This window comes from Coregonus clupeaformis, chromosome 23, assembly GCF_020615455.1.
Source record: "Coregonus clupeaformis isolate EN_2021a chromosome 23, ASM2061545v1, whole genome shotgun sequence".
Classification (NCBI taxonomy): domain Eukaryota; kingdom Metazoa; phylum Chordata; class Actinopteri; order Salmoniformes; family Salmonidae; genus Coregonus; species Coregonus clupeaformis.
Window position 1 is genome coordinate 47,141,525 of NC_059214.1, and position 16,350 is coordinate 47,157,874.

At 42.5% G+C, this 16,350-nt stretch overlaps 1 protein-coding gene across 4 annotated transcripts in view; it reads right to left on the reverse strand.

Moving 5' to 3' along the window:
* Positions 1 to 16,350, reverse strand: part of LOC121536461 (E3 ubiquitin-protein ligase Midline-1) — a 61,362-nt gene that overhangs the window by 21,875 nt on the left and 23,137 nt on the right. Inside the window, exons 1-3 of one of the 4 annotated variants that reach the window (XM_041843748.2) lie at positions 14,713 to 14,932; positions 2,398 to 3,119; positions 496 to 561 (exon numbers count right to left, since the gene is read on the reverse strand). In XM_041843748.2, coding sequence (XP_041699682.1) covers positions 496 to 561; positions 2,398 to 3,063 — 732 coding nt within the window. In that variant the 5' untranslated portion in view covers positions 3,064 to 3,119; positions 14,713 to 14,932. Of the gene's footprint in view, positions 1 to 495; positions 562 to 2,397; positions 3,120 to 5,376; positions 5,977 to 14,712; positions 14,933 to 16,350 lie in introns of those variants that run through there. The other 3 variants (XM_041843747.2, XM_041843749.2, XM_041843750.2) reach the window with 3 other exon arrangements.

Genomic DNA, 16,350 nt, shown 5'->3' on the forward strand with positions numbered 1-16,350 from the left:
TTGATTATGATAAATATGTACATACTTGTATCTATTGTGGAACTAATGTGCACTTTTTCCAAAATTGATAACTTTACATAGAATCAAATACAGTATGTATTTTAATAGTGATCTCCCTGGGGGGTTATGTAACAATCTGAATGCAAACTATGTCCCAGAGTACATTCAATATCTTTATATTGTATGTATAGATACTGTATGTCATAAATTGTTACATAATCTAAGCAGATCTCGCATAGAGGCCGTGATGTCACCCATAGTAAAATGAGGACTCTATTCTACGTGTCAGTTTTACAGAGCATTTGCACGTTTGCAAAATATTCTCCTGTTATTTTCAGAGGGGAATAAAAGAGCCAAAAAATAATTTAGATTTTACCTTGATATAACTTATTTGTATTATTTAGTCTGTATGTTTTATTCCCCATTGAAAACAACAGCTGTAAACTCTTAGTAGACCTGTCCCTGAATGTAGAGTTGGATTAATGCGGTAGATACCGTAGAGATCTCCTGGTCTGCTTCCTCCTGTTCACTCCTCTCACTGAGATAGCGGCCTGGAGTTCTCTGCACAATGACAGCATGATCAAACACAGGAGACACTGGTTAACGCTGATGCTCTGACCTCGATCGCCATAGTGCTGCAATCTAAGATTACCGCATCTCAGTTTCACTGGGAGTCTAGGACCAAGCTTGGCATTCTCTTTGTTTTTGGAGAAAGGCCAAGCAAAAAGTAGTCTGTGCGTATTATGTAACGCAAAATCCCTTTTTGTGATTCTTGCATAAATAGTGTTACATTTTTAGATATTTGTGAAAAGTCCTGTGGTCTTTCAAAGCCATGCAATGGTGTCCATGTGGTCCCTAGAAACTCTTCAGCTAGTCACATTATTACATTATTACACTGACTTCTACTTGAATAAAGGCATTGACTGAACACTGCCTTATGCAAATATTCAAATAAACCATAACTTGGCCATCAATCAACTGTGATAAACGATAATAGATACGGCTACTGTGCTGTGCATGAAAGACAAAAGGGTAGGAAATGTTAACTACAAAAAAAAGTATTGATGAATTGTAAATATTTAAAAAATGACTTCACTGATAAAATACTTCAATGCATGTTGATCAACAGAATGTAAAGGGTTGAGGTCTGCTGACATCACAGCCCTGTTTGCTACGTCTCTTGATAGAACTTGTCAAATGTGAGGGTTACATTTCCATATGAAAGGCTAACTATAATACACAGCTGCATGGTTCTGCCTGGTAATAAAGCATTCAATCGCTCCCATGAGGTTTCTGGAGCCATGATCGAGTCCCATGGTGTGTTGGCAAAATACATGCCCACAAAGCCCAAATGTCAGTGCTTTGACAGGGGCTCATTCAAGTCTTAAGTGCAAGGAATGCGTGGCCACCTTTTTGTGTGTTCCAGCTAAGAGCCTCTCATGATACCATATTAATATGGACACATGGAGGGAAAGAGGTTAGTTCTACTTAACCTGAAACCCTGGAAGCTATCTTTTTTATTGGTTGGAATTACGTGGCAAATGTTCTATTTAAGCTGCTAAAAGAAAGAGTGTCATGGTTTGTGATCACTCCTTGTTCCCAATGCTCCTGCTCTTTGAAATATTAACAGACCTCACATGTGTTTAATGCGGATATATTATTGGGAAATCTGACTGAATGGGGGAATTCAATTTGACATGTTTCTAATACGGTTAGCTTTGTTTTGATGTTCCGTAAGCCAAGAGGTCAGTAGATACAGTATAACACAGTTGACCTGATTGTATTGTTCTTGTGCTGCACTGTTCCCAACAACAATGACTCCCGATTTACTCATGAGTCTGAGGAAACATTCCTCGTTGGTTAACAGAGGATAGCAATAGGAGAAAGACTATTTATTGAAATATTTGATACTACCTCAAGTTTAAATCTTTAAAATGCCATCATCATGATGCCTCTATGAATTGTGGAACAACGTGTTTTCCTCACGCTGCAGTATGTCACATAGATTTTTTAGGATGAGGCAACATTTGGAAAACAACACAATGATCAATCACATAATTTTTTTGCATTTCTAAATAGTAAGCAATGACAAAATTAACTGTGATCTCTGAAAATGTGTGTGGTGAATCTCAACAAAACACTAAAAGAATGCTCAGATATTGAATCTGATGTCTCAGGCAATTCAGGCATAATATTGTTTATCTAATATACACTCAAATAATTTGAACTTGATTTGAATCAAATATGATTTTTTAATCTGCACATTTATTCCACTCAGCGGACACAAAGTATTGCACATAGTGAGCTCTTCACAGTCAATCACTCACTTCCCATACTCCCCAGACATTCCTGAAGCTGTGTACAGTGTAGCACAGTACAGCACAGACCATCTCTTACCTTGAGTTTCTCATAGCGGTCACTGAGGGCAGCTACTTGGTGATCCCGATGCCGACCGATCAGTTTGCACAAGGCACAGATCAACTGTTCATCTGTGACACAGTACATGTTCACCTTCTCTTCCTCGTGCTCCAGACACATGAGTCCCCTGAGGTGGCAGTCCGGCATGGGCTCGATCAGACGGTGGCTGGTGAAGGGCTTCTTATTGGGGTGGGTGGCTTTCAAGCACTCGTCGCAGTAGGACACCTCGCAGGTGACGCAGGTCTTGACGGCATCCTGGGGAGGGTCCTGCTCACAGAACTGGCACTGCACCGTCTCGCTGGGGGAGGTCATGGCCGTGCCGTCCGGGGCGGCCCGCTCACGGCGAGTCTCGCTTGGAGAGTTGGGCCCGCTTACGGAAGCCTTCTGGAATCGGTCGATGATGTTCTGCAAAGTGACGTTACGCTTCAGTCCTTCTAGGCCCCTCTGGGTGAGGGTGATGACATAGCGACAGGTTGGGCACTGGAAGGCGCCGGTGGACTGCACAGGCTCGTTGGGGCTGCACTGGGAGATCAGGATACGGTGGGCACAGTTGAAGCACAGGCTGTGAGCGCAGGGCAAGAGCAAGGGGTCCTCGAAGAGCTCCAGACAGATTGGGCAGGTCAGCTCCGACTCCAGTGTTTCCATCTTCACACACAACAAAGCGATGTCGTCAGCGAAATCCAGGGAAGCTGATCAGCTATCTGTAGGGATGACATGGACTTCATCATTAGAGAATGGGAGAGAGAGAGAAAGAGAGAGAGAGAGAGAGAGAGAGAGAGAGAGAGAGAGAGAGAGAGAGAGAGAGAGAGAGAGAGAGAGAGCGAGCGAGAGAGAGAGAGAGAGAGAGAAGCAAGGGGTTCAAAAGGGTTAAACTGTAGGGGGTTGTCAACTTTCCCAGAATATAAATTAATGAGTGGCCTTGCCACATTCCTAATCTAAATAACACTGGAGATTACTTGGCGTACTAGAGGAATAAATAGCAGGTATTGGATAACACATCTCTGGTATCTTTATCAGGAGTATTGAATGAAATGCAGACGCTTCTAACTGAGTTACAGTGTATTCTAAACCCCTTACAGAAATACAAATTAAAGCTCAATCGAAAATGAAAGTTGTTTGGTTAAAAAGTAAAGAAATCCATGTCGATCTTGAGTTCCCTTGAACTAATTCCTACATCTTTTATAGGGAGGTGCATCTGTCCTTATTCCCTGTGATGCAACAGCCAAACGAATTGGGAAGAACAAACAAACGCTGCATTTTTTATACGAGCTTTGAATTGTAAAAAAAAAAAAAAAAGTTTTTAGTCAATTAGCAGACGCTCTTATCCAGAGCGACTTACAGTTAGTTTTGATGATATAACTCTGGAAACACCGTAAATTAGTCATTTTTCTGTCAAGTGGCCCATGTCTATGGAGAGGCTTGGTTAGGCTAGCAAGCTAGCTAGCCCAGGGCAGTGAAGCCAGACAGCTCACTGAAGCAGAAGTCCTTGCCTGCTCACGGCTGGAACTCCTTGCTGTGACTGGCCTGACGGACACAGAGCCTTTGTTCCAGGCCAGTCGGAACACCCCAGCTGCGAGTGGACGCGCTGTGTCTGTCACGTCTCCGCGTGTGAACTCTCTACCTCCACTCGTTATGTGTGAAAGAAGGCAGAAGCTCGTTATCAGGCCAGCCGGGCACAAGTTGTCTTTGAAGTTGAGGATACAGAAACTGTGCAGAAAGCTACAGCTGCAAGCCAGGTTTGTTTCCCCTCCTATTCAGTTGAAATCCACAGAGGCACTCAGCTAACCTACTGTAAGAGACAATTGTTGCACTCGTCTCACATGTCTGTGATGCAGACAATATGAATTCATCTGTGGGGCTTTGTTGTGCTTCTGTTGGTGCTTTGTCCGGACATGGAGTTTGTTTTAACAAAAACCTGCTCTCTGCTATCCAAGTTGATGAGCCAAGCCAACGTACGGTGTAGGTTACTGCATAGCAGTTGCCAGAAAAATACACTCAAATATTACTATGGTTTATGGTTTCCGGCATTAAAAAATAGAGTATATTCTTAACATCGTGACCTTGAACACTCAAGAGACATTTCAGAAATCATACATTTGAAATGCAATATTAAATTATCAATTTGAAATGCACAGTGCACACAATATAACATTTTGATAGTTTGAACACTGAAGTAAATTCATCTGGTGAAATGGAAGTTATAAAATCTCAACAGTAAGATTAGTGCTCAGGTCTAATACGAATAGCTGTAGAATTAGGAGTGGCTACTTAATCCACACTCCATCACTGTCCTGACATGTTTGTCTGTCATAATGTGTGGACAAGTATTCCACAAATCAAACACAACTCAACTGACACATACACTCTTAGAAAAAAAGGCGCTATATCTAGAACCAAAAAGGGTTCTGCGGCTGTCCCCATAGGAGAACCCTTTGAAGAACCCCTCTTGGTACCAGGTAAAACCCTTTTGGGTTCCATGCGGAACCCTTTCCACAGAGGGTTCTACATGGAACCCAAAAGAGTTGTACCGGGAACTAAAAAGGGTTCACCTATGGGGACAGCCGCAGAACACTTTTCGAACCCTTTTTTCTAAGAGTGTATGTCTGAATATTTTGTTATATTTCCTCTAAGTAAATGACAATACAACAGTAGCATGCAAATATCCTGCCATGTGTGACGAACATGATTAAGTCTCCATTCACTGAAGCCAAATAATAGTTAATAAATATGCAAAAGATCTAAGAGCTTTGCGTGAAGAACACAATGCAAATACTGAACACAAAGACAAATGTCCCAGCCTTGATGTCATCATACAAACCTACAAAAGCCCTAGAGTTACACTAAAACCCTGTCAAAGTACACTGTGGCAGAGAGCCAGAGGAAAGTGCTTCACATCAACTGCACCTTACTCCACTCCACTTGCAAGTTTTCCATTCACACACAGTTTACTTTACCCACCGATGGATTTCGCCCCGCTTTGTACTGCAGAGACATTTCGGTTGAGGGTGAACTTCTGACCCAAATCATGAAAGCATATTATAACGACAACAAAGGAAACGAGGCGGTGGCGGTGTGCAGTAACAGACTGTGGAGAATCCAGATAACACCAGTCTTCATAAGGCAGTAATCCTGCTGTGTCGGAGCAGGGCTGTCATTAACCAGGAACCAGAGACAGAGAGCAAGAGGTAGCAAGTAGCCAGCACAACAGGAAGAGCTGCCCCACAATTCCAGGACAGAGGGCTCCACCTACAGTAGGAGAGAGCACTCACTGGAAATACAGGCAAAGAGAGAGAAGAGAGAGAGACAGAGAGAGAGAAGAGAGAGTAGAGAATAAAAGAGAGACAGAGAGAGAGAGAGAGAGAGAGAGAGAGAGAGCCGGACATAAGCAGAGACAGCGCTCTCCAGGACCCCAGGGGTAGGCCTAGTCAGTGTAACTCTGGCCCTCCCACAGGACAGGCAGGTCAGTGTCCTCTGCCCACTGAGCTGTAAACCAGAGAGGAGAAAGAGAGGAGAGCGTCAGGATCAGTTTCCCTCTGTGACCGTCTCTTCTGCCTCTCCAGCGGCACAATGCTGCCCTGTGTGGCGGAACTTTTCTTAGCTCTGTCACCAGGGATAACAAAATGAGAGAAAGGCTGACGATACACATGCACACAAATACACACGCATGCAGTAACGCAGGCACGCACACGCACACACACACACACACACACACACACACACACACACACACACACACACAGGGGATGGGTTGTGATTGGAGCAGGGACAGGGGACTCTGATTCCCTATGCTCCCAAACAACAAGCTGACCTGGAACACAAGGATTACATCACAATCTGTACTCTCTCTCTCTCTCTCTCTCTCTCTCTCCCTGCTCAAACCGTCAGTGTCTCTCAAATGTCTCACTGAGTTGAGGCAGTAAGCATACAACGTTTCACAAAATCATTTTTAGATTACAAAAGAGAGGTAAGACTTTCCATCACATTTCTAGCCCTCCCCCAAGACCAGTAAAATCTGTAAAAATGTGTCTCTCCACCACATGAAACTTCCCAGTGTGTTCATGATAAACTCTGTGTTCATCTGTTCCAGTGTGTTCATGATAAACCCTGTGTTCATCTGTTCCAGCGTGTTCATGATAAACCCTGTGTTCATCTGTTCCAGCGTGTTCATGATAAACCCTGTGTTCATCTGTTCCAGCGTGTTCATGATAAACCCTGTGTTCATCTGTTCCAGCGTGTTCATGATAAACCCTGTGTTCATCTGTTCCAGTGTGTTCATGATAAACCCTGTGTTCATCTGTTCCAGTGTGTTCATGCTACCTGTGTCTCTGTTCCAGTGTGTTCATGATAAACCCTGTGTTCATCTGTTCCAGTGTGTTCATGATAAACCCTGTGTTCATCGGTTCCAGTGTGTTCATGATAAACCCTGTGTTCATCTGTTCCAGTGTGTTCATGATAAACCCTGTGTTCATCTGTTCCAGTGTGTTCATGAGAAACCCTGTGTTCATCTGTCCCCATCACTCAAGGTTTATAAAGTGGGGATGGATCACTTTCAGATAAGAATGGTACCATCTACCATCTGGTCTCCATGTGCCTCCCTCCCTCGCTCTCACAATCCCCTCCCTGACAGACAGATCCATACTGTAGACATGTCTTGGTGAACACAAAGCGGTGGGTGTCAGGGTGAGAGACACATGGTGTTGGAGATGGCATCGGAATGTCAATGTCTGATTTCCTCTGAAGCCTCCAGCTGGGCAGGAATGCCTGCTGTACTGTAGTGCACTGTGGGGTACTGTGGGGTACTGTAGGGTACTGTAGTGCACTGTGGGGTACTGTGGGGTACTGTAGTGCACTGTGGGGTACTGTGGGGTACTGTAGGGTACTGTGGGGTACTGTAGTGTATTGTACTGTAGTGTACTGTACTGTACTGTGGGGTACTGTAGTGTACTGTACTGTAGTGTACTGTGGGGTACTGTAGTGTATTGTACTGTAGTGTACTGTAGTGTTGTGTATTGTAGTGTTGTGTAGTGTACTGTAGTGTACATTTTACATTTACATTTTAGTCATTTAGCAGACGCTCTTATCCAGAGCGACTTACAGTTAGTGAGTGCATACATTTGTTTCATACTGGCCCCCCGTGGGAAACGAACCCACAACCCTGGCGTTGCAAGCGCCATGCTCTACCAACTGAGCTACAGGGGGTGTAGTGTAGTGTAGTGTTTTGTATTGTACTGTAGTGTAGTGTAGTGTACTGTAGTTTAGTGTATTGTGGTGTACTGTACTATAGTGTACTGTAGTGTACTGTAGTGTATTGTACTATAGTGTACTATAGTGTACTGTAGTGTATTGTAGTGTACTGTAGTGCTGCAATTTAGTGTCAGTGCGTTTCAGTGGAGAAGAGTGGTGGTCATCTTCACACACTCAGGACCCAGAGGTTCCTAAAAATATGGTCCTAGTTCCTTTCCACACCTATAGTAGCTTAACACATGGCTGCTATTTATTTATTTATTTTTGTTATACACAAAGTACTCCAGGAATAGTTTCTTACAAAATGAATTGATGACATCGTTAAAACTGTGCTTATCTATAAGAAAGCAGCAGTATTATCATACACAAAGATCATGTTGCATTAACTTGTTCCCCCATTGACAAAACATGGATTAATAATGCATGGGTGGAGCTGAATTATCAATTGCCTTGAAACCAGCCCCCTGTCTGCCCACTGCCAGCGATGGAAAAAGGCCCATGTGAAATGAAAAGTGACCTTAACAATGGGGCTGGGACAGGCTCCACAGCCAATCGGGGTTGGCACCTACAGTCATTGGTTGGCACCAGACTGACAATCAATAGCCAATAGGATGCATCCACATGGCCCGAGAGGGAGAAACACCACTCTAAAAAGCCAACCAAGTCTAATGAGTAACCACATCTAGACACTACCAGCCTAATGAGATCCACAGAGCTGTGGTCATAAAGGTTGTTAACCTCTATGGGATCAGTGTCCCGTATACGGGACGGTTGAGCTAATGTGCGCTAATGTGATTAGCATGACTGTTGTAAGTAACAGCAAACTTTCCAGGACATAGACATGTCTTATATGGGCAGAAAGCTTAAATTCTTGTTAATCTAACTGCACTGTCCAATTTACAGTAGCTATTACAGTGTAAAAATACCATGCTATTGTTTGAGGAGAGTGCACAACAACAACAAAAACGTATCACGGCAACTGGTTTGATACGTTCACCTCTGAAGGTAAATAACGTACTTACGTTCAGTAATCTTGCTCTGATTTGTCATCCTGAGGGTCCCAGAGATAAAATGTAGCATAGTTTTGTTTGATAAAATCAATTTTTATATTCAAATGTAGGAACTGGGTTCTACAGTTTGAGCCCCTACTGTCTCTGGCTCCACACCCACCCCGCCCGGCCATCTAGATGTGTGAAAGTTACTGTATAAGCTAATGATCCATCATATATGACATTACTGGGAGTGTGTAAACTTACAAAAATTATATGGTAATACAAAATGTATGTTCTCTACAGCTACAGTGGAGAGAACAAGTATTTGATACACTGCCGATTTTGCAGGTTTTCCTACTTACAAAGCATGTAGAGGTCTGTAATTTTTATCATATGTACACTTCAACTGTGAGAGACGGAACCTAAAACAAAAATCCAGAAAATCACATTGTATGATTTTTAAGTAATTAATTAGCATTTTATTGCATGACATAAGTATTTGATCACATACCAAACAGTAAGAATTCCGTCTCTCACAGACCTGTTAGTTTTTCTTTAAGAAGCCCTCCTGTTCTCCACTCATTACCTGTATTAACTGCACCTGTTTGAACTCGTTACCTGTATAAAAGACACCTGTCCACACACTCAATCAAACAGACTCCAACCTCTCCACAATGGCCAAGACCAGAGAGCTGTGTAAGGACATCAGGGATAAAATTGTAGACCTGCACAAGGCTGGGATGGGCTACAGGACAATAGGCAAGCAGCTTGGTGAGAAGGCAACAACTGTTGGCGCAATTATTAGAAAATGGAAGAAGTTCAAGATGACGGTCAATCACCCTCGGTCTGGGGCTCCATGCAAGATCTCACCTCGTGGGGCATCAATGATCATGAGGAAGGTGAGGGATCAGCCCAGAACTACACGGCAGGACCTGGTCAATGACCTGAAGAGAGCTGGGACCACAGTCTCAAAGAAAAACAATTAGTAACACACTACGCCGTCATGGATTAAAATCCTGCAGCGCACGCAAGGTCCCCCTGCTCAAGCCAGCACAATTGCACAATTGGCCCAGCGTCGTCCAGGGTAGGGGAGGGAATGGCCGGCAGGGAGGTAGCTCAGTTGGTAGAGCATGGCGTTTGCAACGCCAGGGTTGTAGGTTCGATTCCCATGGGGTATGAAAATTAAAAATAATAATGTATGCACTAACTGTAAGTCGCTCTGGATAAGAGCGTCTGCTAAATGACGTAAATGTAAATGTCCAGGCCCGTCTGAAGTTTGCCAATGACCATCTGGATGATCCAGAGGAGGAATGGGAGAAGGTCATGTGGTCTGATGAGACAAAAATATAGCTTTTTGGTCTAAACTCCACTTGCCGTGTTTGGAGGAAGAAGAAGGATGAGTAAAACCCCAAGAACACCATCCCAACTGTGAAGCATGGAGGTGGAAACATCATTCTTTGGGGATGCTTTTCTGCAAAGGGGACAGGACGACTGCACCGTATTGAGGGGAGGATGGATGGGGCCATGTATCGCGAGATCTTGGCCAACAACTTCCTTCCCTCAGTAAGAGCATTGAAGATGGGTCGTGGCTGGGTCTTCCAGCATGACAACGACCCGAAACACACAGCCAGGGAAACTAAGGAGTGGCTCCGTAAGAAGCATCTCAAGGTCCTGGAGTGGCCTAGCCAGTCTCCAGACCTGAACCCAATAGAAAATATTTGGAGGGAGCTGAAAGTCCGTATTGCCCAGCGACAGCCCCGAAACCGGAAGGATCTGGAGAAGGTCTGTATGGAGGAGTGGGCCAAAATCCCTGCTGCAGTGTGTGCAAACAGGAAACGTATAATCTCTGTAATTGCAAACAAAGGTTTCTGTACCAAATATTAAGTTCTGCTTTTCTGATGTATCAAATACTTATGTCATGCAATAAAATGCAAATTAATTACTTAAAAATCATACAATGTGATATTCTGGAATTTTGTTTTAGATTTCGTCTCTCACAGTTGAAGTGTACCTATGATAAAAATTACAGACCTCTACATGCTTTGCAAGTAGGAAATCCTGCAAAATCGGCAGTGTATCAAATACTTGTTCTCCCCACTGTATGTACTTGAAAATGTATCAATTGACCAATTCGGCACATTTGGGCAGACTTGATTCAAAATAGTCCAGTATTGCAATGCTTCACTGGATCAATCTGAAACTTTGCACACACACTGCTGCATTCTAGTGGCCAAAATCTAAATTGCGCCTAAACTGCAATATTATATTGTGGCCTTTCTCTTGCATTTCAAAGATGATGGAAAAAATTAATAAATAGAAAACGCATGCTATTTTGTTTGTATTATCTTTTACCAGATCTAATGTGTTATATTCTCCTACATTAATTTCACATTTCCACAAACTTCAAAGTGTTTCCTTTCAAATGGTATGAATGCATATGCATATCCTTGCTTCAGGTCCTGAGCTACAGGCAGTTAGATTTGGGTATGTCATTTTAGGCGAAAATTTAAAAAAAGGGTGTGATCCTTAAGATGTTAAATCCCCGACATCTAGTGCCAGCAGGCCGGCCCAGATTAAGTGCAGGAAAGCCGATTAATATGCTTAAATCATAGAATGAAGTGTAAATTGGTTTTCCCCAGGGCGGTGTAACTTCTGAACTGGAAGAGCAGATGAACAAAAAAACAGGCATAGGGTTCTCTGCATGTGGGCACTGACAGGTTTTTCGAGTGTGGGATAGGTGCAGGAATCAAGCATTGGTACTCTACTAAGCAATATGGTGCTTCAGTGAAACTCTGAACTTGAATATTAGGGCTTACAGATGTATTATTTTCATTTGAGCCAGTTCGCTACAGCAGGGAAATAATCATGCAGCAACAGGAAATGTGAATTATTATTTGGATTATAATTAATGGATTTTTTGTTTTTGTTTTGTTAGGGCAAATCAAGTCTGACATTTTAAAGAGGAAATTACAAACTTTAGAAACCTTTTTAAACCTTGAATACACTACAACTTTACATTTCCTGCTGTGCAGGAAAATTCACAGCAACCAAAGAGTGATCAAATTAAGATCCTACATCTGTATATCTAAGTATACATTTTGTTTGAACGAGAGTCATTCTTGGACAAAAATTACATTTCACAGGATACGTGCTGTCTTTCTCACTTTTGTCGTATAATTTTTTTCTCTCAATTGAAGCTCTTTTTAATCAGCTTTGCGACGCTATTTGATCATCTCTAATGACGGCCTCTATGCATGTATTCATCATTAGAGACAGAGAGAGAACTTTCTCTTTCCCCCTTTTTCCCGGGGCAGATACCTAACATGTTTATCTGTAATCCTGTCTTCGTGGCGGATCTGTGACCAATGTGTGGCCTGGCTCGGCCCCTAAAAGCAGCCGGCTCAATAGAGCGGTCCAACAGTCCACTATGTCAAGTCTGACATCAAGTGTGACATTTCAAAGTGAACATTTCAAACTTTAGAAGCCTTTTTAAACCTCGAATTCACTACAAGTGTGCATTTCCTGCTGCACAGGAAAATGTTCAGCAGCAAAAGAGTGATCAAATTAAGATCCTACATATGTATTGATTGTGACAGGACAGTAGGTGTTTCATTTGTTTAGTGTTGATGTCCTGATGAGGGATATTGATTATTGTGTGCCAATAAAGTAAAGTATGGAAAATGTATGCACTCACTAACTGTAGGTTGCTCTGGATAATAAAAAAAAAGGAAATACACTGCAAAGGAGTTTGTGTGCAGCTGAGAGAGAGAATCCAATGCGGATTTGACCATAGATAAGAAACTGGAACCGGAGGCCACTAGTTGGATTGATACATTGCCAGTTAGCCTTTAGCCAGCCAAGCAGTCAAGCAGCTTTAGAACAGAGGGTCTGTTAGCTACGCCTGCTGCTGGCACGGTTAGTCTTTCTGTAGGTCATCCCAGTCAGTTATCAGAACAGCCAAACTCTCCCATTTCCTCCCCGCGGCTTGGCAGGTGGCATCAGCAGGAAAATAGTGTGTTTTCTTTCCATGACCACATGAACTTTCACTGAATCCCCCTAAGACTCATGCTTTTCCAGCAAAGCCCTCCCCAGCATAGATTTCATGATAACAGAATTGGTCGCAGTTGGATTGCACTAATCTCGAATTCCAGTTGTATGATTAAAATATAATCTAGCCCATGTCAAAACAAATGTTCTCCCTTGATCCCAAAATACTGTACAAAGAATTCACTGGATTAAATTGAGGGTTTATTAATATTTGAGGCAGATTATGCATCATTGAAATTACTTGAACATTTATGGGTTAACAAAGTATATATTTTGTAATTCTTATACATTAAGTGTACTGTTTATATTGATGCATTGTGACTTCAGATTACCACATCGAAATTGAGGGGGCAATTTAGACTATTACAAAACAGAGGTTAAAGAGGGACACCTTGTGGCTGACATATAAACTGCATGACACTGACAATCCCTGACATATTGACTTTTTAAACTGATGATGAGTCATGCACTATGCATACAGACTTCTATAATACTAATCTATATTAGTGTCAACCAAAACGTTACCGATGTAGACTCCCAAACAAACACATACAAGTCATTATTCACTATACGCCTGTACCTTTCCTTGTTGACCTCTTTCAACACCTAGGCTACAATCAAAAGACTGAACCTGAACAAATCCTTCACAAACTGACTCCTACACTGATACCTATAGTGAAGACCATGAAGACCAAGGAGCTCTCCAAACAGGTCAGGGACAAAGTTGTGGAGAAGTACAGATCAAGGTTGGGTTATAAAAAAATATCTGAAACTTTGAACATCCGACGGAGCACCTTTAAATCCATTACTAAAAAATGGAAAGAGCATGGCACCACAACAAACCTGCCAAGGAGGGCATTAATCAGAGAGGCAACAAAGAGACCAAAGATAACCCTGAAGGAGCTGCAAAGCTCCACAGTGGAGATTGTATCTGTCCATAGGACCACTTTAAGCCGTACACTCATCAGAGCTGGGCTTTATGGAAGAATGGCCAGAAAAAAAGGGGATGGTGAATAGTTATGCACACTCAAGTTTTCTATTTTTTTGGGGGTCTTATTTCTTGTTTGTTTCACAATAAAAAGTATTTTACATCTTCAAAGTGGTAGGCATGTTGTGTACATCAAATGATACAAACCCCCCAAAAAATCAATTTTAATTCCAAGTTGTAAGGCAACAAAATAGGAAAAAAAATAAAGTGGGGTGAATACTTTCACAAGCCACTGTATTTCACTTGCATTTACCTTATGTTATCTAAGTAGTACATTACATTTGGTGGGGCATCGGGACACCAGGATATTCTCAACGGCTTCTTTTCATTCCCCTGGTAGTGCTAGTATAACTCTCATACCGTGGAACAAACACAGAACGTTATTGGTAATAAACTGTTGAAAAAGAGGAGCTTCACTCAACAAAAACAGCTTTCATTAAAATTTGTGAGGGGCAAGACAAGAATTCTATAAAATGAATAACAATAAAAGCTGATATTCCAACTGCATTCTGAAAATGCCATGCTTGATGAAAAAAGAAAAAAAAAGAGGCAATACTTATTGGGCTTGATATAACTCATAAATAATGTTTTCATGACAATCAAAGGTGTAAACTTTGGCATGGTGCCAGCACTGAAGTTGGCACACCAGCTTTCCTAATCACAACATTCACAGCTTAGAATAAGTCACATCAAAAGATTGCTTATCACGGACAACCCATTGCACATGATCGTAACATTGGCCTGTTGTTGTACTCTGTCATTTCACTCACTGCCTCCCTCAACTACTGTGCTATTCTACACTCTGTGATGTCACTTTGATAGTTCAAACATAATGGATTTCTGAGATCGGAACAGCAGAGTGACATCAGCTTTTGAACTGCACCCTGCCTCCAGGCTGAGTCAACGTTTGGAGCCAAACGTGTCAACACACTGACACCAAGCACTTACAGCACACAGACACCACTTGTTTCTGTGTAAGAAAAGCAACCCTGAAGATAATGTAAGCAGTAACCTCTTTCTTACCTGCCACATGGTTAAAATCCCATCATCCACAAACAGGGGGGAAAAGAAGAAAGGTTTTACAGTTGACAAGTCTGGTAAGCGTACGCTATAATAGACCAATCCACTGCAACGCTCTGGAAGAACCAGCTGACTCGTCTGTTTTCACCTCCAGTGCCAGTATTGACTCTTCTGTGAGTTTCTGGCCCTCTAACCATGTCCTCTCAGACTATTGAGAGAAGGAAGATAGGGTTGAAACTGTCTGCCATACTCTCCGTTCTAATGAGAACCTTATCCAGCCCTGTGGGCTGCAAACTAACCAATCACACAGAGAGGGAGGGTCCTCTGAGAGGGTGGGTGTGTCTGCTCAGGGATTGAGAGCTGTTCAGAAAGTATTTCCGAATGGCACATATGGTATTACTAGAGAATGTTTATAATTCAATAACTATTAATCATAATGTATGTGGGTTAAGTGACTTGCCGTTGACATATAAAAACACAGTTGGTATAGCAACGATATCAATCCAGTATACCACAATGATTATTACAGTGGGGGAAAAAAGTATTTAGTCAGCCACCAATTGTGCAAGTTCTCCCACTTAAAAAGATGAGAGAGGCCTATAATTTTCATCATAGGTACACGTCAACTATGACAGACAAAATGAGGGAAAAAAATCCTGAAAATCACATTGTAGGATTTTTAATGAATTTATTTGCAAATTATGGTGGAAAATAAGTATTTGGTCAATAACAAAAGTTTCTCAATACTTTGTTATATACCCTTTGTTGGCAATGACACAGGTCAAACGTTTTCTGTAAGTCTTCACAAGGTTTTCACACACTGTTGCTGGTATTTTGGCCCATTCCTCCATGCAGATCTCCTCTAGAGCAGTGATGTTTTGGGGCTGTCGCTGGGCAACACGGACTTTCAACTCCCTCCAAAGATTTTCTATGGGGTTGAGATCTGGAGACTGGCTAAGCCACTCCAGGACCTTGAAATGCTTCTTACGAAGCCACTCCTTCATTGCCCGGGCGGTGTGTTTGGGATCATTGTCAGGCTGAAAGACCCAGCCACGTTTCATCTTCAATGCCCTTGCTGATGGAAGGAGGTTTTCACTCAAAATCTCACGATACATGGCCCCATTCATTCTTTCCTTTACACGGATCAGTTGTCCTGGTCCCTTTGCAGAAAAACAGCCCCAAAGCATGATGTTTCCACCCCCCATGCTTCACAGTAGGTATGGTGTTCTTTGGATGCAACTCAGCATTCTTTGTCCTCCAAACACGACGAGTTGAGTTTTTACCAAAAAAGTTATATTTTGGTTTCATCTGACCATATGACATTCTCCCAATCCTCTTCTGGATCATCCAAATGCACTCTAGCAAACTTCAGACGGCCTGGACATGTACTGGCTTAAGCAGGGGGACACGTCTGGCACTGCAGGATTTGAGTCCCTGGCAGCGTAGTGTGTTACTGATGGTAGGCTTTGTTACTTTGGTCCCAGCTCTCTGCAGGTCATTCACTAGGTCCCCCCGTGTGGTTCTGGGATTTTTGCTCACCGTTCTTGTGATCATTTTGACCCCACGGGGTGAGATCTTGCGTGGAGCCCCAGATCGAGGGAGATTATCAGTGGTATGTCTTCCATTTCCTAATAATTGCTC